At 48.6% G+C, this 21,956-nt stretch overlaps 1 protein-coding gene across 11 annotated transcripts in view; it reads left to right on the forward strand.

Moving 5' to 3' along the window:
* The window catches only part of LOC101031391 (phospholipase A2 group V), a 53,760-nt gene extending 34,258 nt beyond the window's left edge, over positions 1 to 19,502 (forward strand). For 4 of the 11 annotated variants that reach the window (XM_074380183.1, XM_074380180.1, XM_074380182.1 and 1 more), the window contains 6 exons: positions 1,183 to 3,567; positions 6,707 to 6,818; positions 11,943 to 11,992; positions 13,216 to 13,360; positions 17,394 to 17,500; positions 18,161 to 19,502. In XM_074380183.1, the coding sequence (XP_074236284.1) occupies positions 11,953 to 11,992; positions 13,216 to 13,360; positions 17,394 to 17,500; positions 18,161 to 18,285 (417 nt within the window). In that variant the 5' untranslated portion in view covers positions 1,183 to 3,567; positions 6,707 to 6,818; positions 11,943 to 11,952 and the 3' untranslated portion in view covers positions 18,286 to 19,502. Of the gene's footprint in view, positions 1 to 1,182; positions 3,568 to 6,706; positions 6,819 to 8,910; positions 11,671 to 11,942; positions 11,993 to 13,215; positions 13,361 to 17,393; positions 17,501 to 18,160 lie in introns of those variants that run through there. The other 7 variants (XM_074380188.1, XM_074380186.1, XM_074380187.1 and 4 more) reach the window with 3 other exon arrangements.
* The last annotated feature ends 2,454 nt before the right edge of the window (positions 19,503 to 21,956 follow it).

Below are 21,956 nucleotides of genomic sequence, written 5' to 3' on the forward strand. Positions count from 1 at the left end.
TGCTGATTGCCTTCTTAGCCAAAGTTATGGTGAAGGTTGAACTTGAGCCTGTTATTAACCAATAGCTGTAACATGTACAAACTACACGTGCATCCTGGGCTGACACCAAGATAGAACTAGCTGTGTGTATCTTTAAGGGAAGCTGCTAATTTACAGCCTGGCTGAAACCCACAGGGGGCTGCTTTTATATCCAGATTTAATTGGTTCATCCATCCCATCATTCTTTTATTCCACAGATAATTATCAGCCACCAGATATGCATTAGGGGCCGGGTGCAGTGGCTCACACCTGTAATCCCAGCATTCTGGGAGGACGAGGTGGGCAGATCACCTGAGCTCAGGGGTTTGAGACCAGCTTGGCCAACATGGTGATACCCTGACTCTATCAAAAATACAAAAATTAGCCCAGCATGGTGGCCCCCATCTGTAATCTCAGCTACTCAGGAGGCTGAGGCAGGAGAATCACTTGAACCCAGGACATGGAGGTTGCAGTGAGCTGAGATCACACCATTGCATGCCAGCTTGGGTGACAGAGGGAGACTCCATCTCAAAGAAAAAAACCACACAAAAAAAGATATGCATTAGGTTCTCTACCACCTGCTGATAGGCTGATAATATAACAAAGAGCAAGATGAAGACAGACATGTTTTCTGCCCTCAGATGCTTATATTCTGGGGGAAGGCATAAGGCACATGAGCCATGAACAAGTAAGTTAAAGAGAGTTACAGATGATGGGTCGGTGCTATGAAGGGAAAAAACAGAGTGACCTTGGGTAAGTGGTCAGGGGAGGCCTCCTGGAGAAGGTGGCATTTAAGGTGAGACTTGGAGGATAAAGCAGCAAGGACTAAGTATTCTAGGTAGGGAAAGCAGGAAGTGCAAAAGCGGCATTGGAAAAGCTCGGAGGATTCATGAGCAAGTCGCTTCGAGAGCACAGAATGTCAGACCCTGCGGGCATCCTGGAGCTCATCCACTTCTCTCATGCTAGTCATTGCTCTTGCAACATATCTGAACATGCCTCTGGTTGCATAAAATGTTGTGGGGAGGTGGCCCTACTGGGCAGGGAGCACAGAATATTTGATAGCCCTCTCCATGTTATGGAGCAACTGAATGACTCATGGGTTTGCCCTGTTTTTGAACCTTGGCAAAATGTAATTTTAAAAACCTTTTTTTTTTTTTTTTACAGGGTAGAACCTAGGCTTCGTAACTGACAAAGCTGATTTCATGAGCTTTGACAGATCTCATCTGCATTTTAAGTGTTTCCAACACTTAAAGATTAAGTTCCTTTTCCTGAGAAGTCAAGCGGGGGCATATCCCACCCACTCAGTGCCCACCTCCCATGCGACATTTCCTATCCTAAAAAGTGGCAAATAAAAAGTGCCTTCCGGGGAGAGGAAACTCACCACTCCCAAGACAGCTCATTCAATTCCCAGGACACATGAGCTGCTAGAAAAACGTTCTTGGATCGAGCCAAAATCTGACTGCTTAGTGCGTCCGTGCTGGGTGGGTGTTGGTTCCGCAATCTGGAGCCACATGGGACAGTTCTGATTCCTCCTACTCCCAACAGCCCTTCAGAGATTTGGAGACAGACTGGGTACCCCCAGCCACCTTTCAAACTCAAGCCAGCCCTAATTCCCTCCCTTCTATCTCCTGTGATCCAGACGCCTCCTAAACCTCCTCGGATTGGGGCCCAGGGCCAGGCCCATCCCTCTGGGTATGGCCTGCTAAGAGCCCTTGTTCTGGGCACCACACTCCTGCCATCACCACCAAAGATGACCACTGCTTCTGTGATGTGACTACGACTGGGTTTGGGAGTCACACGTGATTGTTGAGCTGTGTTACCCACCCTGTCCTTGTGCATTTCAGCTTTGAGGGTCTTTGGACAGGACCTGTTCATTCTCTTCTTATTAAATTCAGGTTATCTTGCTCTTGATCAAGATCAGGATAAGATCAGGACAAGACCAAGATCCAACCTCCTTATCCTGACACCCAGGGGTCTTTGTGACCTACCCCGCTGCATCACTTCAGTCAGTCCTTCCCAGCATTCTTGAATTTCTACTAAACACTTGAAGAAAGTTTCTCAGCGGTCATTTGGGGGCATGACCACCATCCTCTTAAAAATAACCAACATTTACTGATACCTTACTGTGTGCCTAAACACCTGCTGTGTATCAACTCAGAACATAGAGATGAGACAGGTAAAATTATTTACCCTGTTATTTCTGATGGTAAACTAAGGCACAGAGAAGTTAAGAAACTTGCCAGAGGTCACACAGCTAAGAAGTGGTGGTTCCAGGGCATGGACACCCTGCATCCAGCCGCAGTCCGTGGTGTGTGGCTTGTATTAGCTTATGAGGGCTGACCAGAGATTCCTCCAGGCGGAGAGCAATTGTGAGGCAGATTGGACCTATGACTGTAAGGATTGCTTGAGGACGAGGGCAGAGTGAAACACGTACTCCACCATGGGGCAGCTACTTCTCGGCAATGGCCAGTTGATGCCACGCTGGAGTCTAGACTCAGGATTGCTAGATCTTTTAAAGAGAAGCTGGAAATGGAAATGTGGATTTCTTTCTTTTTTTTTTTTAGACAAAGTCTCACTCTGTCCCTCAGGCTGATGTGCAGTAACGTGATCTCAGCTCATAGCAGCCTCTGCCTCCTGGGTTCAAGTGATTCTCCTGCCCCAGCCTCCCAAGTAGCTTGGATTACAGGCACTCATTACCACACCTGGCTAATTTGTGTACTTTATTCACTACATTGGCCAGGCTGATCTCAACTCCTGACCTCAATTCAGGCCTGCCTCAGCCTCCCAAAGTGCTGAGATTATAGGCAAGAGCCACTGTGCCCAGCCTGGAAATGTGGATTTCTGTCTAAGTTCTTTTAGCATTTATAACATTGGCAGTTAATACTATTTAAAAAAAAAAAAAAAAAAAAACACTGTGTAGACCAAGCAAAGCATTTCCTAGGACTCTATGAAGCCCTAGGCTGAAAGCTTATAATGAAAAATCCAGTTCCACTCATCAGCAATGATTGGGACTCTGAACCCATTGAACCAACTGTACCTCAGTTCTCACTTTTCTACCTCGTTTATAAGGAAACCACATGACACTCTGGTTAGCTGTCTTGTGAAAATCCCAATTATTATGTCCTAATGGGGTCACAACCCTTTTTTGTAAAGAACGCGGATTTGACAGACAAATGGGTCAGGTGTACCATTCTGGGTCCTCCTTTTACTAACTGTGTGACCTTGGGCGAGCTACCTAACATCTGCCCCTGTTTACTTGCTTATACATTGTGATTATAATGCCCATGAGCTTTTGTAAGGGTTAAAGGAAGACTGTGAATGCTGAGCTTGCCTTGCATTTGGGGCATAGCAAATGTTCATTAAAGACCGAGTTCTTCTCTCATCCCTTTATGAGCCATCAGCCTTGTAATCCCCTCCAACAGAAAGTGCCAGAGTGGACTGCGTATCAGATGAGTTCTATAGCATTCCAGAGACAAGTAAGCTCCCTGTGGAAGGAGGGATCATGGAAGACTTCCTGGAGGAGGAGGACTCGATGTAGACTTTCTGCCAGTAAGCCCTGGGTAATCCTGTTCCACGTGCCAGCAAACCATTTGATAAGGCCAGGGATATGTCAGCAGCTCAGGTTCTCAGGGTGAGGGAGCGTCCGGGTTTCCATGGCTATCCTCGGCAGGTCTTTAGCCCGGGGCAAGCCTGCATGTGATAGACCCAGCAAATGACAGAGAACGAGTGTGTTTAAGTGATGTTTAATTTGTCCTGCATGTACTTCTTGAGGACTTATAATTGGTCAGACAACATCTCTGTTTACTTCTGTCTTCACTCTCTGTTTCCCGCTGGCCACAAGCGCAGCTCTGTGAAGGCACAGGTTCTGTTATTCATCATGAGATCCCAGTGCCCGGCACGTAGTAGACACTTCATAAACATTTTTGGTATTGAACTGAATTCACAGGGTTCTTCCGGGAGCTCAGTGCTTAGTCCTAGAAAAAGAAGCGTTCTGGGATTGGAAATGGATCAGAGAAGAATTTTGCCCTCAAGAGGCCTCCATTCAGTTATGGTAGAAGTGGCTGGGGTGTCTTTCATCACTGAAGTGTGAATGGCTGAATCCATTAGCAAGAAAGGGGAACTGGGGACGACTGGGTATTGAGGGGACAGTGGATTTAGTTCTGAAGTTCGCAAGGGTCATTGGGATAGAAGATCAGACTCTATCTTCTTTCTTTCCTTCTTTCTTCCTTCCTTTTCTTTCTTTCTCTCTCTTTCATCTTTCTTTCTATCCGTCCATCTCTATGTAATCATATTTGACATGTGGACTGAGCAGTGGGGTGAGAATGGAGCTGAAGCCAGAGGAGTCATGCATTCACTCAGCAAGCTCTTACTGAGCACCTACTACATGCCAAGTGCTGGGTTACAGAGGGGAAGCAGATGCAGAATCTGCCCTCATGGAGCATTCAGTTATTGGAAAGACATAATCGCAATAATATTTGTAGTAGTTATGACTTACTGAGCACCTACTGGGTGCCAGGCACTGTCCTGGGTCCCTCTGCCTGCCTTGTCCCACTGAATTATCAGCATTACTAAGTGAGGCTGGTTCGATGATTATCCTATTTTACACAGATAAAACAGAGACCCAGAGAGGTAAAACAGCTGACTCAGTGACACAGGTGGTCAGAGCTAAGATGCAGATTTGAATACATGTCTCTCCTGTGCTGGATCTTGGATCTGACATTGTGCCTTCTCTTGCTTCCTGCATTCAGTCCTTCATTAAGCATTGTTTGTTGAATCAAAGCTAGGGCCAAACTGGTCTGTCTGGGACACCCCCAGATCCCTGCACAGAAATAAGAATGAAATCCCTGAACTCAGGTGAGCTGAGCCAGAGAGCGGTGAAGACAGAGAAGGGAACTCCAGAGGGCAGGTCCCAGAAACACACCTGCATCTGGGGGGCCGAGAGAGATGGGAGCAGGGTGAGCCACAGGAGGGCAGCCGGCCCAGTGCAGCCTTGTGATGCCCAGAGGGAGAGAGAGTTTCGAGAAGGAGGAGGTGGACTTCAAGATGAGTGCCCTGAGGGACTGAGTGGGTGACTCCCAAGGTTGCGCTATGCCAGGCCTTGGGGGTCCCTGAGAGCAGGCTCAAGGATGCAGCAGATGCCAGCCAGTGAACGGTTCAGAGTGGGAAATGACAAAGGACAGGCTTCTCAGTCTAGAAATTTGGCTTTTAGAGGAAAAGAGAAATAGAATTGTCACTAAAGGCAAGGGATTTTTTTTTTTTTTTTTTTTTTTTCCTGAGGCAGAGTCTCGGTCTGTTGTCAGCCTGGAGTGCAGTGGTGTGATCTCGGCTCACTGCAACCTCCACCTCCCGGGTGCCAGTGATTCTCCTGCCTCAGCCTCTCGAGCAGCAGGGCGCCACCACGCCCAGCTAATTTTCTGTATTTTTAGTAGAGACGGGGTTTCACCATGTTAGCCAGGATGGTCTTGATTTCTTGACCTCATGATCCGCCCACCTTGTTCTCCCGAAGTCCTGGCATTACAGGCAGAAGCACCCACGCCGGCTGATTTTTTTTTTTTTCTTTTTGTGGCTTGGCTTTGTTCGGTTTAGAATGGCAGGGCGGGTGTTTGTAGGTTGGGGAGGGAACTGGTTGAGAAGGAGAAACGAAAATACAGGGCGGGGAGCGGACTCCTCTCCAGGGTTCTGGTGACTGCCAGACGATGTCTCTGTTTACTTCTGTCTTCACTCTGTTTCCCGCTGGCCACAAGGGCGGCTCTGTGAAGGCACAGGTTCTGTTATTCATCAGGAGATCTCACTGCCCGGCACGTAGTAGACACTTCGTAAATATTTTTGGTATTGAACTGAATTCACAGGATTCTTCCGGGAGCTCAGTGCTTAGTCCTAGGAAAAGAAGGGTCCAGGGGGCCTTAAGGAGGAGCTTCTCTCTGATGACAAGAGGGAGGGAGAGGAAAGGAAGTCAACAGCAAGGAGGGGCCGGAGCCAGAAATCCAAGTCTTTGATGGGGCACAGTGGCTCATCCCTGTCATCCAGCACTTCGGGAAGCCCAGATGAGGGAGGGGATCACTTGAGCCCAGGGATTTGAGACTAGCCTGGGCAACATATTGAGACTCTATAAAAAATGCACTAAGAAATTAGCCGGGCATGGTGGCACCCACTGTAGTCTTAGCTACTTGGGAGGCTGAGGCAGGAGGATGGCTTGAGCCCAGGTGGAGGCTACAGTGAACTGTGATTATGCCTCTGCACTCCAGCATGGGGGATAGAGACAGACCCTGTCTCAAAAAAAAAAAAAAAAAAATTCCAAGTTTTCTCAAAAAAGTGTGTGAGGGGTGATGGGGTAAGAGGTGGAATTAATAGAAGTAGAAAATGGAGAAGAGAATACTAGCAGCTACCTATGTCCTGTGAGAACACTCTAGAAGGTAAACTGTCATTGCTTTATTAGCACTTCTCTGCATTTGCTGTGGCTTTAAGTTATAAATGTATAAATTCATTTAATCCTAACGACAGCTGAGGCAGGTGAGCTTCACTCAGCCCTGAGGTGATGTGGTGAGCAGTGGAGAAGTCAGGATTTGAACCCAGGACCTGGGGCTTATATAGAACCTGTGATGTTACCCACTGGGCCACACACTTCCCCAACTGACATTAGTTTACATGCCTTATTTTTATGTTTATGTATGTATTTGTTTATTAATAGAGACAGGGGCTTGCTCCGTTGCCCAGGCAAGTCAAATTCCTGGACGTGATTACAGTTCACTGTAACCTTGACCTCCTGGGCTCGAGCCGTCCTCCCACCTGAGCCTCCCAGGGTAAGTCATTGTGCCTGACCCACGTACCTTGTTTTACATGGTACGTTCCTCACCAGGAGCCTCTGGGGCTGGAGGGGCTCATAATTCTCATGTTTCACATGAAGAACAGAGAAAGGTAGTGGCTTGCCCAGGGTCACACAGCTACTGAAGTGGCTGAGCTGGGACTCCAGCTTGCATCTCTCTAACTGCAAACCTGGCACTTTCCCCTTCCCCTAGGGAAGAGCTGTAGGAAGTTAGCAGGGAGTCAGGTGCTGACTAAGGGCTACCACCTGGACGTGGGGGAGCAACGTTCTGTAGGTAACTCAGAGTTGTGTTTCTGCAGGCACCTCCTGAGTCACCCCAGCTCAGGTATGGGGCAGAAGAAGTTGGGAGTTGGCAGGTGAGGAAGAGGACAGGGCAAAGCTTCAGGTCCAGGAGCAGGGCCGCCTGTCTTCCCTGGCTGTCCCTGGGTTGAGGCTGAGCGAGACAGGATGAAATCTGAGCAGAATCCCAGGGCTGGGGGACTTGACAAAGAGCCAGTGTGGTGGGTGGGAGGGAGATTGTGCCGGGAGGGGGATTCCAGGACTTCTGTTCCTGGTAGGGAAGAGCCCTGGATCGTGGGTGGCCCAAGCCTGACTCTGATCACTGTCTCTCCCGAAAGCCACCTGGGCACTGTGACCTGCTACGGAAAACAGCTACTTCTGCCTGGTAATCCTAGCACTTTGGGAGGCCGAGGCAGGTGGGTCACTTGAGGTCAGGAAGGAATTCAAGGCCAGCCTGATGGTAAAGCCCCTTCTCTACTAAAAATACAAAAAAAAATTAGCCAGGTGTGGTGGTGTGTGCCTGTAATCCCAGATACCTAGGAGGCTAAGGCAGGACAATTGGTTGAATCAGGAGGCTGCAGTGAGCTGAGACAGGGCCACTGCCCTCCAGTCTGGGCGACAGAGCGAGACTTCGTCGCAAAAAAAAAAGAAAAAAAAAAAAAAAACCGCTTCTGCATACACAGTGGAAAAAAATCCCCAGGGGTCATGCCAGGGTGAGGGGAAGCAAGGTTTCCTATGTGAGTTACCAGGAATCTTGGAGCTGGCCCACGTAGGAGTGTGGGAGGTGACAGAGAGGTCCTTAAAACCAGGCGGACCCCTCCCTGGCATCTTCCACGGGCCCGAGGACAGAGAAAAGGTCTCACTGGTGAGGAATCACATCTTTGGGGTTGCTTTGCCTGAGGGAGGTGCGGGGAACAGGGCCGAGGGAGGGGCTAGGAGAGGAGACACCTGGCCCCCTTGGTCAGGGGCACCGGGCCGGGAGAGGGGCAAACTCCCATCGCCTCCCTCACAGACAGCAGGAGGGCTGGGAGGCGCCTTCTGTGCAGTGGGGCTCGGCACTACGCTTTCTTTCCAGCCAGGAGGCGAGAACTGGGAAGTCCTGGAGCTGCCGCACGTGGACTTGGGGGACCCGTCCTTCAGCGACCTGGCCACGTTCCGGCCTCCACATCTTCCTTTGGTCCTTCGTCTCCATTCTCTCCCTGTCATTACTGCAACCGCTGCCCTCCTCCGAAATTCTCTTGTGGCTATGCGCTTCCTCTCTGTGGTCCTTTGATTAAAATAGCTGAGCCCACATCCTCCTCCTGGGGCCCACTTTGGGCTCCACTGAGTGGCCACTCTTCAGGGCAGCCATCCATGCCTCTGCCACCTCCACCATGAAACTGCTTTCTTACTCTTTCCAGAGTGTTCTCAAATGCACCTGGGAGGTTGGTTTTCTTCAGGTATAGGGAGGCCAACAGATCAGGAAATTCTTGCCTTTTAAAAGAGAGCTTGCTATTTACAGCTCCCAGGAGAAGAGGGTGTGATTCCCACCCAGGGCCATGCTGGAAGTGCCAGGTCATCAGGAGGAGCCACGGGAAGCATAGCCCAGGGCGTTTGCTGTGACCTCCGAGGGAAAGGGGGCAGAGCAGGGGATACGATTTAGGACCAGCCAGTTTGAATCATGTCAGTGGGACTCCAGCCTTCCCTAGTTGTCCAGTGTCTGGGCCTGGGGTGGTGATATGGGGAGGCGAAACCTTGGCTTGGAGGGTGAGAGTGAGGGAAAGGTGGCGGGGTGTGCGGGGGGACTGGCAGTGTCTGCAGTAGGACGTATCCATACCGATCTGCAGCATCCTCAGTTCCTGCCTCCCCAGAAGAAAGAGTTCCACTGAGGGGCATAAGGCAGGAGAATGAGACTGAGGCAAGTTTCACAGCAGAAGTAAAAGCTTATTAAAAGCTTTAGAGCAGGAATTAAAGGAAGGAAAGTATACTTCGAAGAGGGCCGAGCAAGCAGGCGACGTGAGAGTGAGGCGTGCTGTTTGATCTCTGACTTGGGTTTTGTGTGTGTTTTTTTGAGACAGAGTTTCGCTCTTGTTGCCCAGGCTGGAGTGCAATGTTGCAAACTTGGCTCACTGCAACCTCTGCCTCCGGGGTTCAAGCGATTCTCCTGCCTCGCCTCCCAAGTAGCTGGGATTACAGGCATGTGCCACCACGCCCGGCTAATTTTGTATTTTTAATACAGCCTGGGTCTCTCCATGTTGGTCAAGCTGGTCTCTCACTGGTCAGACTGGTCTCAAACTCCCGACCTCAGGTGATCCATCCGCCTCGGCCTCCCAAAGTGCTGGGATTACAGGCGTGAGCCACCATGCCCGGCCTGACCTGGGGTTTTATACACCGGCATATTTCCAGGGTGTTGTGTTTCTTATCCCGATTCTCCCCTTGGGTGGGCCGTGCGCATGCACAGTGGCCTGCCGGCACTCGGGAGGGAGCATGCGCAGTGTGTTTACTGAGTTACACGCATGCGTCCTTGAGGCGGTCTTCCCTTACCAGCCGAAAGTCCCTGGCCGGTCACACACCAGTTAAACGCCGCCATTTTGCCTCTTAGTGCGCATGTGTGAGCCCACTTGCCCAACTCCTGAGCTCTGATCCGGGAGCTGCTCATCACCAGCTTCAGGTGTTCCTGTTTATTGGAAAACTGCCTTTTCCCCGTGCTGGCTGCGACCAGTTATTTAGAGAGACAGTTACCAACTGCCTGCCCATCACCTGTTGGTCGCCTGTTCACTACTGTCACAGTTCGTCTGCATATGAAAGGCATGCTCACAGAGGAGCCATTTGAGGTCTCTAGGAATTAACCAGCCCTGGAAGGAGCAGGCTGTCTCTGGCCAACAAGGCCTCCAAGATGTCAAAGTGTCATAAACTACAGAAAATAAAAAGTATGTTTGGTGCCCAGGGATGCTGAGAGGCAGTGGAGTAGAGTCAGTCAAGGAAATAGATTCACAGTCCTGGGCTAAACCCCTGGGCAACTTGCGGCACCTGCCTGAGCCACAGTTTCCTGATCTATAAAATCGACAAGCTGTTAGTCATTCTTCCAAGGAACTGTTTAAAAGAGCAGACGCTGGGCCTGCCAAGGTCATTGGTGGGTTTAGAAAGATAGTGGATAGTGCCTGGTGCACGAGAGGTGCCCAGTGAGTGGCACTTGTCGTCCTTGGGCCGCAGCTCCAGGGAGCAGCAGAGAAAGATTGGTGTGGAAGGGTGGGGTCCAGGGCCATTTCCTTGGCTGTTTGCAGCCCTCGGAGCAGAGGCTGTGGGTGAACAGAACCCTCAGGAATGTTCTTGGAACTCGGAGTTGCTGCTGGACAAGGGCTGGCATGGAAGCCAGCTCTGTAACTGGGAGCCCCAAGGAGTCTGAGGTGAATTTGGAGGGCAGGACTTGGGAGGTGCCAGGGTTTCCGGCAGAGCACTGGCACAAGTGACCATTCAACTCAGGGACTCGAGACAACGGGGCACTGAAGGGGAAAGCCTGGGCTTGTCCAGCTGTGGATAAACAAGGACTTTGAATCCTGGGAGGAAGGAAATCAAGCGGCTGCCGGCAAGGAACCTCTGAGAAGCCAAATTAGAATCAGGTGCTGGCCTGAGACATATGGAATTTCCTGGACTCTAGGCTAGCAATGGCTGTTTTTACCAAAGACAGATTCTAAGGAGTGAAGCCAAGCGTTTCTGCCTGAGAGGTAGAGGATGAGAAGGAACAAACAAACCCCCTCAAAGAATTCATGCTGGGAAGGGAGGCTGTGTGGTGCAGTGAGGGGTGCAGAAGGACGGAGCTTGAATCCAGCCTCCACTACTCAGTGGCTGTGTCCTGAGTTCTCTGAGCCTCACCTTTCTCAGTGGCAAAATAGGGACCATGATACCTACCCTGCAGCACTCCCATGAACTCCCAGGGTTGACTTATTCTTTAGATAGACACAGAACCTGGGGCCCAGGAGAGTGTCTTAATTTTCTAAATTCCTTTAAAATCAAGAGGAAAGAAAAGAATATATAATAATAAATCCAGCTTGGATTATATTTTTCTTTATACCAACATAGTTGTCAAAAATAATCGTGTGGATCCAGATATAAATATAAATATATCGCAGAAACACGCCTACAAAGGCAGAGGTGCTTGGGGCCCATAAGAGCCATGACCAGGCCCTGAAAGCCACTGGCACGTTGTGGGGGCTCAGGGTTCACTGCTGAGCACCTACTCTGGGCCAAGCACTATTCTCAGTGTTAGAATAGAGGGGTGCATCGCCCAGTGTCTGCCTGCAAAGAACCATCAGGGTAGACATGCTTGCAAACAGGCAGCTAGGGTATTGTGAGCTAGAGTATGAGACGTAGGATCATTGGCTTTCCTCTGCCCTCCTGCTGTGGCGCCGAGTGCTCTCTCCAGGAATTTTTGCTTCCTGAAAGCTTCTTACATCTTTTATCCAAGGCCATGTCTAGTTTACATCAAGTCCTGCTTCTCCACGTATGCCACCAAATCTCCATTCAAGAACCCTGGCCATTCTCTGGTCCCTTTTAGCCATTTTGCCGATGGGGTGAGTATGTCTGGGGGGTTTGCAGCTAAAAGCGCACTGGTGGTCGGAACAGTCTCCCAGCAAATGCTTCCATTATTGCCCCTCTGCCTCCAGAGACCTCAGGGGACCTGTAGTTTTTTGCCTCATCTTTTCTGGCTAGGCTCATCTTGTTTATTGCCCACCAGGACAGAGAGTGGAATAGGCGGGGCCTGCTGGGGAGCCAGGGTGGGATCTGAATGGGCCGTGGAGGCATTGCCTGATAGGCCTGTCGTGGGATGTGTTTTCTCTTCCAGAACCCCAGAGATGAAGGGCCTCCTCCCACTGGCTTGGTTCCTGGCTTGTAGTAAGTGGTGGCCCCACGACCTCTGAATTAACTTCTACCCCATGAGAGTAATAGGGTGGTGAAAAGGATACCTGCCGTTGAGGTGGTAGAGACTTGGGTTTGAATCTTGGCTCTGCACTGACTGCATAGACATCAGCAAGAGCCTTTATCCCTCCAAGCTTCTGCTTCCTCATCTGACGTGGGCTAATGCAGTCCATGGGTGGGGCTGTGGCAGGGTCCTAGGAGATATCACACCTCAGCTGTATAAAGGTGGTGGACATGGAGGTTACGTGGCTGGCAAATGTAGGAGGCAGATGTTTTTCCTCGTATGCAAATAAAATAAGGTTTAAAAAAAATCCCCAAATCAATCAAAATAAAAATCAAAGCTCATATTTAAATATTCCAACCCACAATTCCTGGGTCATTCTCAGCTCTGGCTTGTCCAGCTGGGAGGCGACTGTACAGATGGCTTTAGTCCTACCCTGCAGCCCCATGACCGTATATGCAATCCCCTCACAGGCTGTCCTGCTCTTTAATGTCTTGCCAGGTGCCTGGAGACCCCAGGAGGAGCTGGAGGCCTGGGGCAAGGGGAGAGCAGGGGGCCTTGGGCTGGCTCTGAAACCCTGGACAGGGTACCTTTTCCCTCCAAACCTCAGTTTCCCATTTGTAAGATGAGGGAACTGCCTTCAGCAATTTCTAAGAGTCCCATCCTGCTTTTAGATTCTCTGTCTTATGTTCTAAAAAGTGTGAGGGGAGGGGAGTGGTGGCGAAGAGGAATGTATTGCCAGGAGAGACAGGAAGCTCCTGTCTTCCTGCTTCGTGAAAATACCTCATGAATTACACCTTATATGTCATGGTCACTTATTATGTGCCTGTCATCATGCTCAAAACTCACATATGTGATGTTATTTTAACCCTCATGACAACTCCAAGATGTAGCTGCTAATTTTGGGTCCCCATTTTCCAGATGATGGAACCGAGGCTCTGACTCTATTCAATATCATACTTTGAATTAGTGGCAGAGTCAGGATTTGAACCCAAGTCTGCTCATGTTTCAATTCCAAACTCCTAACCAATTCTCCATACTGCTTGCATGTCCCCTCCCACTGATTGAGAGACTTAAAAAGAGGCATGAAGGTCCCTCCAAGCCCCAGGTGGGAGAAAGGGTAGGAGGTGCTGGGCAGTGGGCCTAATGCAGGGCTGGGCTGCCTGGGTGTCACCTGGGAATATGGGCTGTCTTCCAGGTGTGCCTGTTGTGCAAGGGGGCTTGCTGGACCTAAAATCCATGATCGAAAAGGTGACAGGGAAGAACGCTCTGAAGAACTATGGCTTCTACGGCTGTTACTGCGGCTGGGGCGGCCAAGGGACCCCCAAGGATGGCACCGATTGGTGAGCTGATTGCTATGACTGCCCTTGGGCGCCGGGGTCTGCACCCACGTTTTCTTATTCAATTCCATATCAGTTCTGGAAGATGAGTGTTAAAGTACCACTTTATAAATAAGAAAACTAAGTCTCAAAGAATTTAGCTGGCAATCCCAAGATCTCAGTGGCCTAAGTTGTCAGTTGGTCTACTGTGGCATAACAAGTGGTCCTAAAAGTAGTGGCTTAAACAGCACTGATCATTTACTTTGCCTGTGAATCCTCCATTTGGGTAGGGTTTGTGGGAGTGGCTTGTCTCAGCTTCAACTTGGACAACTGGGGCTGGACAATCCACCTTCCAGATGACCCACTCCTGTGGCTGGCAAGTTATCAGCATCTCCTGGCCTAGGAGTGGGTGGGAGGCCTCAGTTCCTGTCACTTAGGTCTCTCCCAGAATGTTTGGGATTCCTCCCACCATGGTGACTCTTGGGTTGCAACAGTGAGTATCCCGAAACTGCAAGACTAAAGGGTATGGTGCTTTATGGTCAGCCTCAGAAATTCCACTGTCACTTACACTGTACTCTTGGCAGTCTCAAAGCCAAGAGTACTGTGTCACTTACACTGTACTGTCAAGGCAGTCTCAAAGCCTTTAAGAGGAAGGGGACGTAGATTCCACCTCTTGATCGGGAAGTGCTAAAGTTCTAGAAGAATGTGTGAAATGGGAGATTCTGTTCCTTGGAAAACATACTCAACTGGGTTAACAATTCTGATACTGCTAGACATATATAAAGGAAAGGGATGATGAAGCAAAGAAAGGACAGATGGTTGGGGCCAAGTTTCTCACTGTTGGAGTGGGATAAGCCAGGGCAGGAAGCCAGAATGATCCATATGCAAAAGGACTAGAGTTAGAGACCTCAACATGGACTCCAGTTTAGCTTATTATAGAGGCAGATGTTTACGTGTAGAAGTAGGCACAGATACCAGTATGTATAGATATCATGGATTTATGAGTATCATACTAATATAAGATGTGAGTAATAGGAGAAAAGGGGTGTTTCCTCTGTAAGATCTCCATTTTTCTGTAAACCAACAATACTTTTTATGTGCAATCTGCTACACCTAACATATAGTCGTCCCTTGGACTGGTTCCAGGACCGCTGTGAATACCGAAATCTGCAGATGTTCTAGTCCCTGATATAAAATGGCATAGTATTTGCATATAACCTGTGTGATCATATACTTTTTTTTATACACATGGGAAAAAGAAACATTCTTTTGCTGTCAGTGGAGAAGCCCTAAAAGAAATGACACCCCAGTAGCAACAAGCACACTTAATGCCTAGATCTGGTTTCCACTGGTTTCCAATGTTATTCTTCAGTAAAAGAACCCTTCCAAGACACCCACACACAGACACAGAGACACACACACACACACACACACACAGAGACACACACACAGACACACACACATACACAGACACACACACACAGACACACACACACAGACACACACACACAGACACACAGACACACACACAGACACACACACACAGACACACACACACAGACACACACACAGACACACAGACACAGAGACACACAGACACACACACACAGACACACACACACAGACACACACACAGACACACACACAGACACACACACACACAGACACACACAGACACACACACAGACACACACACAGACACACACACACACAGACACACACAGACACACACACAGACACACACAGACACACACACACAGACACACACAGACACACACACAGACACACACAGACACACACACACAGAGACACAGACACATACACAGACACACACACACAGACACACACACAGACACAGACACACACACACAGACACACACACACAGAGACACAGACACATACACAGACACATACACAGACACACACACACACACACACACACACACACAGACACACACACACACACACACACAACCAGGATTCCTTGAAGAAATGGCCAATTCTAGGACCAAGGCAGGGAAATATGCAAGATGAGCCTGGAACTTCTTTTAGTGACAAAAAGCAAGGAAGTGCTCAAACAAAAACAAAACGAAAGCCCACATTGATGGCAATGTGACAAGAGGTAGATGTGCTGACTGAAAGAGTCCCCAGTAGCCAAGACTGGAACAATTCAGCAACAAAATGACCCCAAACTCCAGTCTCATGATGAGAAAAAAGAAAATCAGACAAATCCCAATAGTGGGCATTTTATAAAATATCTAACTAGTATGCCTCAAAACAGTCAAGAACGAGGAAGGTGCGAGGAACTGCCACAGACAAGAGGAGTCTAAAGAGAGAAGACAATGGGCCAGGCGCGGTGGCTTACGCCTGTAATCCCAGCACTTTGGGAGGCAGAGATGGGCTGATTGTCTGAGGTCGGAAGTTCAAGACGAGCCTGATCAACATGGAGAAACCCAATCTCTACTAAAAATACAAAATTAGCCAGGCATGGTGGTGCATGCCTGTAATTCCAGCTACTAAGAAAGCTGAGGCGGGAGAGTCACTTGAACTCGGGAGGTGGAGGTTGCAGTGAGCCAAGATTGCTCCATTGCACTCCAGCCTGAGCAACAAGAGCAAAACTCCATCTCAAAAAAAAAAAAAAAAAAAGGAAAAAAAAGACAAGACAATGAAATGTAACATGGGATCCTGGGACAGAAAAAGGACATTGGTAAAAATGAGGGAACGCTGAATCAATTACGACTTTTTTACAATCAGTGAGATAGTAACAATATATTATTATTTAGTGAATAATTATTGTTAATGATATATCAATATTGGTTCATTAATTCTAACAAGGGTGTCATCCTAATGTAAGATGTTAGTCATAGGAGAAATTAGGTGTTTCCTCTGTAAGATCTCGGTTTTTCTGTAAACCAAGAAAACCTTTTATATGCAATCTGCTGCACCTAACATAAAGTCATCCCCTGGACTGGTTCCAGGACCCCTGTGGATACCAAAATCTGCAGATGCTCTAGTCCCTGATATAAAATGACATAGTATTTGCATATAACCTGTGTGATCGTATCCTCTCCCCGACCTTTTTTTTTTCTTTGAGATAGGGTCTCACTCTGGTTGCCCAGGCTGGAGTGCAATGGTGCGATCTCAGCTCACTGCATCCTCGACCTCCTGGGCTCAGGTGATTCTCCCACCTCAGCCTCCTGAGTAGCTGGGACTACAGGCGTATGCCACCATGCCTGGCTAATTTATTTGTGTGTATTTTTAGTAGAGACAGGACTTTGCCATGTTGCCCAGGCTGGTCTCAAACTCCTGGACTTTAGCAATCTGCCTGCCTTGGCCTCCCAAAATGCTGAGATTATAGGCGTGAGCTGGCTGTGATGGTATACTTTAAATTATTTCTAGATTACTTATCATAGCTGATACAATGTAAATGCTATGGAAGTAGCTGTTGTAGTGTTTGGGAATTAATGACAAGAAAAAAGTCTGTTCATGTTTAGTACAGATACAAGAAAATAGGCCTATGTACACTTTCCATTCATATTGGTTGATCTACAGGTGTGGGACCTATGATACAAGAAGTTTATTTTTGGTTCACATAATAGTTCAGTATGAATCATGCGTTGGCTCCTCCCATCTTGTGGTTCTGCCATCCCGTGTGGCCTCAGAATCCTTTGCTGGGTCTTCTCCATCCAGCTGAAGGATGGAGGCAGAGGGACAGTGGAGGAAAGTGTGAGAGGTTTGTCTGGGCAGGTCTGGAGGTGGAGTGCATCAATTCCACCCACCTCCCCTGGCAGGGATCAAGTCATGTGGCCACACCTACCTGCAAGGGAGGCTGGGAAATGTAGTCTAATCATGAGACCAAGAGGAAAACAAGGATCCATGACCTGCTGGCTGGAAATGAGGAGCAGGAAATTACTCAGTCACACTACCAGATCTCTGCCACATTGCTTCCATCAAGGTGGCCTCTGCTAAAGTGACATAGTTGAATTTTTGCTCCTATTAGGGACGGGGTCAGGAGGGCACCCCTCCTGCTCAGGATCTAAGTCTCTTGCATGGACAGGTGCTGTTGGGTGCATGACCACTGCTATGGGCGGCTGGAGGAGAAGGGCTGCAACATTTGGACACAGTCCTACAAATACAGATTCGCATGGGGCCTGGTCACCTGCGGTAAGGCTGGGGCTTCCCGTCTGGACCATTTAAGTTCAGTTGCCCTAGAGGACAGTCAGCCTGTATCTTGTTGGGGATGATGGGGTTGGGTGCAGAACTGGGATGAGAGGGGCAGGATTATTGCAGCTGTATCAGACCCTCGGGGTAGGGCTGAAACATCTTAGCATCCACCCTGTGCAAGGGCTTGACATGCTTCCTTTTTCTGGATTCTTGATCCCCAAATACCAGTAGAGTAGGTTTAGTCTCCTCCATTTTAGACATCAGGAAATGGAAGCTTGAAGGCCTGCCAGTGCACATAGTAGGATTCAAGCTCAGGGCCTGGGGATGGTTTCTGCTCTGTGAGAATGAGAGTTCCTCCAGAGCAGTGGCTGCCTCCACCATCAGTCTGGGAGTCCCCTAGAGGAAGGAGTGTGCTTCCTCTATCAGACTGGGAACTCCCTGAGGGCAGGAGCGGTCTCCTGGACTGAAACATCACCCTGAGCAGCAGCTGTGCCCCTTCCATCAGATTATCCATTCCCCCGGTTTAGGAGCCGTGCCTCCTTCATCAAGCTGAGAGCTCCTCGGAGCAGGAGGTCCATGGGGTCTCTGCTGAGATGGGAGTGATCAGTCAGTCAAGCACGCTCTTCCCACTGTCATTCTGCTCCTGGTGTTCTGTTGCAGAGCCGGGGCCCTTCTGTCGTGTGCAGCTCTGTGCCTGTGACCGGAAGCTCGTCTACTGCCTCAAGAGAAACCTATGGAGCTACAACCCGCGGTACCAATACTTTCCCAACATCCTCTGCTTCTAGGCATCCCCAGCGAGCCTTTTCCAGACCAAGCATTTGCTCTGTTCTTTGGCAACACAGAGTTCCTACTCTGCTGGGTTCCTGAGAGAGGCTCCTATGTTGCAGACCTCCATCCTTCCTGAAGCTTCAAGGACCCCCCAGGGCCATGCTCTCCAGAGAGTCCCAGGAGAGCGACTCTAGTCATAGGACTTGGTAGGGTCCCAGAGCCTCCACTTCTGAGGGCAGCCCCTTTGGTGCCAAGAGCTCTCCCCCAACTGAGGGTTGGCTGTGTCTCTCTTCTCTGAAGACAGCATCCTGGCTCCAGCTGGAACACTTTCCTGAGATGCACTTACTTCTCAGCTTCTGTGAGCAGATTATCACCAGCACCCTCCAGAGAATTTCTACACAAGAAGAGCCAAATTGACTCTCTAAATCTGGTGCATGGATATTAAATAAAATTCCTTCTCAAGGCTAATAAAAACCACATTGGCATTTTCCTCCACTGTGGGGGATCACTGGTGCCTCTTTCTCTGCCACTGGGGCAATAAACCTGAAGTTATCTACCTTGTCTCAGAGACAGAAGGGAAGATAAGTAAGTGCAGGGTTTTCTGGGTTGAGTTTCAGGCTTTCTCTTGGGCTCATTTCCTTAAACCCTGGGGTCCTCTCCAGCCCAGTGTTGGATCTCATTCTTCCTTGATGGGGTGGGGGAAAGATAACTGGTAATTATGACAGCTTCAGCTTTCAGGTCAGAGAGGGTGGCATTCAAGTCCCAACGCTGGCTCCTCCAGCTGTGTGGTCTTGGGCTCATTACTGAACCTCTCTGTCGTTCAGTCTCTTTGAGAAAGAAAGTGTCTTGTTCCTTGCAATGTAAAAGGAGGCTTCTAAAGCTCACCTTGAGCATCAGCAGATATGGGGGATGCTGAGGTTCTGGGATTTCACACAGCAGGAATTTTTTTTAAATAGCACAGTTATGGGGTCTATTTATTTACTTTTTTTTTTTTTTTTTTTTTTTTTTTTTTTACAAAGCAGGGCCATTAAAAAAAAAAAAACCAACTCATCTATCAATTCATAAAAGAAAGGGTGTTTTGCTACCAAGCCTGCAGGAAGAAAGGATGTATCCAAAACAAAGGAGCGTCCTTCCAAGAAAGGACCTATGGCTTCTTTATTCTGACATACCCCAAAATAACCACATGATAAACAGGGTCTATGTTTAAAAAGCTCTAATGTTGAATGTTTTCAAAACAAAATTTGATTTTATGAGATTACCCTGAATGCACCAGTGTTTTCGAAAAGTTTGATTTAGACTCCCATGTCTATATTTGACAGTGCCACACTTTTTTTTTTTTTTACAAAGCAGGGCCATTAAAAAAAAAAAACCAACTCATCTATCAATTCATAAAAGAAAGGGTGTTTTGCTACCAAGCCTGCAGGAAGAAAGGATGTATCCAAAACAAAGGAGCGTCCTTCCAAGAAAGGACCTATGGCTTCTTTATTCTGACATACCCCAAAATAACCACATGATAAACAGGGTCTATGTTTAAAAAGCTCTAATGTTGAATGTTTTCAAAACAAAATTTGATTTTATGAGATTACCCTGAATGCACCAGTGTTTTCGAAAAGTTTGATTTAGACTCCCATGTCTATATTTGACAGTGCCACACAGGGAGGGGCTTCAATGCCAAATTTGCTCATGAAATATTTAAAATCAAAGCCTTTTCCCTGATCCAATTTTGAATGGGTATGTGGGGGAAACTGAAGGCTTCACTCTAATGCCATTTTCCTTCGATCGTGATGTTGTAATAATAGAATAGAGAATAGAGAATAATAGAATAATAGAATAGAGAACCCAGTCCACACTTCTCCCTTTGCCTATGAGGGTCAGGTGGCAGGCAGGGCAGTGCTTTGCTGGTAAATTCTGCGGGAGGGGGATGTGGGCAGGCCCTTCCCATTGGCACATTCCAGCTCAGAGTCCCAGCATCCACTCAGGAGAGGGATGCTATGAGGTTATGAAGGCAACACCACCGGCTGGCGTGTGTTTGAGCTGTAAGGAACCATGGAGAACCTTCATTTTTCTACCAGGAAATTGAGGCCCAGAAAGGTTAGGAGACTGTCCCAAAGTCACACAGCACATAACAGGATTTGACCTCAGATCCCAGCTTTAAACCCTGTGCTCCGGCCACTATTCTACATTTCCTTCAACCCCGGTCCACAAAAGGAACATTTCGGGGACTCACCCACATTCAGGATTTGTGGGGGGAGCCCCTGGATTCCAGCTGAGGGCCAGCTCCATGTCTTCTCTGCTCTGTGTCTTTGGATTCTGGAGGCTGTCCCTGGGGGGGTCAGTCTGTCTGGGACTCTGGGCTTCATCCTCAGTGGAGGAGATCCCGTGGCTGTCTTCCACCTTGGTGGCTGTGAACAGCTCTGGGGGAACGAGGACAGCTAAGGGAGCCCCAAAACTTGTGGAGAGGTTTCTCCTCGGCTGCTGCATTTCCAGATCCCTTGGTTGGCAGGAGAACCATCAGGGAGGTCATCCCATTTTAACAGAGCTAGTGAAACATACAGACCAGATTGCAAAAGCCTCCCTAGCTAGATCTTCATACATACTTAATGGCTAGATTGCCCTACACATACAGATCCTTTCCTGTCACCTGAATTGGGTTTCAGGTACAAATGCAAGCCTCCAAAAGTAAGTAAAATGATCTCTATAAGCGTATTCACAGAGGGGTTGGGCAGCAGGGAGCTCCCTTGTAGTTGTTACCAAACTGAAAAGTAAAGCCCTCTGGTCAGAGTGGAGGGGTGGAGGACGGGGCTAAGGTGGGCTGATGAAGTAGGAGGTATATCGAATTTTTCTTTCTTTCTTTCTTTTTTGAGATGGAGTTTTGCTTTTGTCACCCAGGCAGGCTGAGTGCAATGGCGCAGTCTTGGCTTGCTGCAACCTCCGCCTCTCGGGTTCAAGTGATTCTTCTGCCTCAGCCTCCTGATTACAGGCATGTGCCACCACACTCGGCTAATTTTGTATTTTTTTAGTAGAGACGGGATTTCTCCATGTTGATCAGGCTGGTCTTGAACTCCCCACCTTAGGTGATCCACCCACCTCAGCTTTCCAAAGTGCTGGGATTACAGGCATGAGTCACGTGCCTGGTCTCCACATAGACATTATTAACTGCCCAGTGAGGCTTCTGTTTTTATCCCTATGTGAGGGGTGGGAAGTAAAGTGTTTTGCTTGAGGCCACACAAGTAATAAGGAAGAGAGGTGGGAAGGAAGCAGGCTGTCTGATCCCAAAGCCGTGTTCTGTGGTCTCTTTTGTTTTCAGAGACAGAGTCTCATTCTGTCACTTAAGCTGGAGTGCAGTGACATGATCATAACTCACTATAGCCTCAGACCCCCGGGCTGAAGGGATCCTCCCACCTCAGCCTCCAGAGCTACTAAGACTGCAGGCATGCACCACCACACCTTGCTAATTTAATTTTTTTGTCAAAGTGACGCTCTTGCTATGTTGCCTGGGCTGGTCTTGAACTCCTGGCCTTAAGTGATCCTCCCACCTCTGCCCAAAACTGTGTTCTTAGTAGAACCGATGGCATCACACAGGGGAAGCTTGGCGCTGGAGCCAGGTCTTGCAACATGCACCGGGGAAAACATTTTGTTTTGTTCAGGGTGGATGTGGCAAGTTTGGGTTGTGTAACTTTAGCTAAGC

The sequence above is a fragment of the Saimiri boliviensis genome, chromosome 11 (assembly GCF_048565385.1).
Source record: "Saimiri boliviensis isolate mSaiBol1 chromosome 11, mSaiBol1.pri, whole genome shotgun sequence".
NCBI lineage: Eukaryota > Metazoa > Chordata > Mammalia > Primates > Cebidae > Saimiri > Saimiri boliviensis.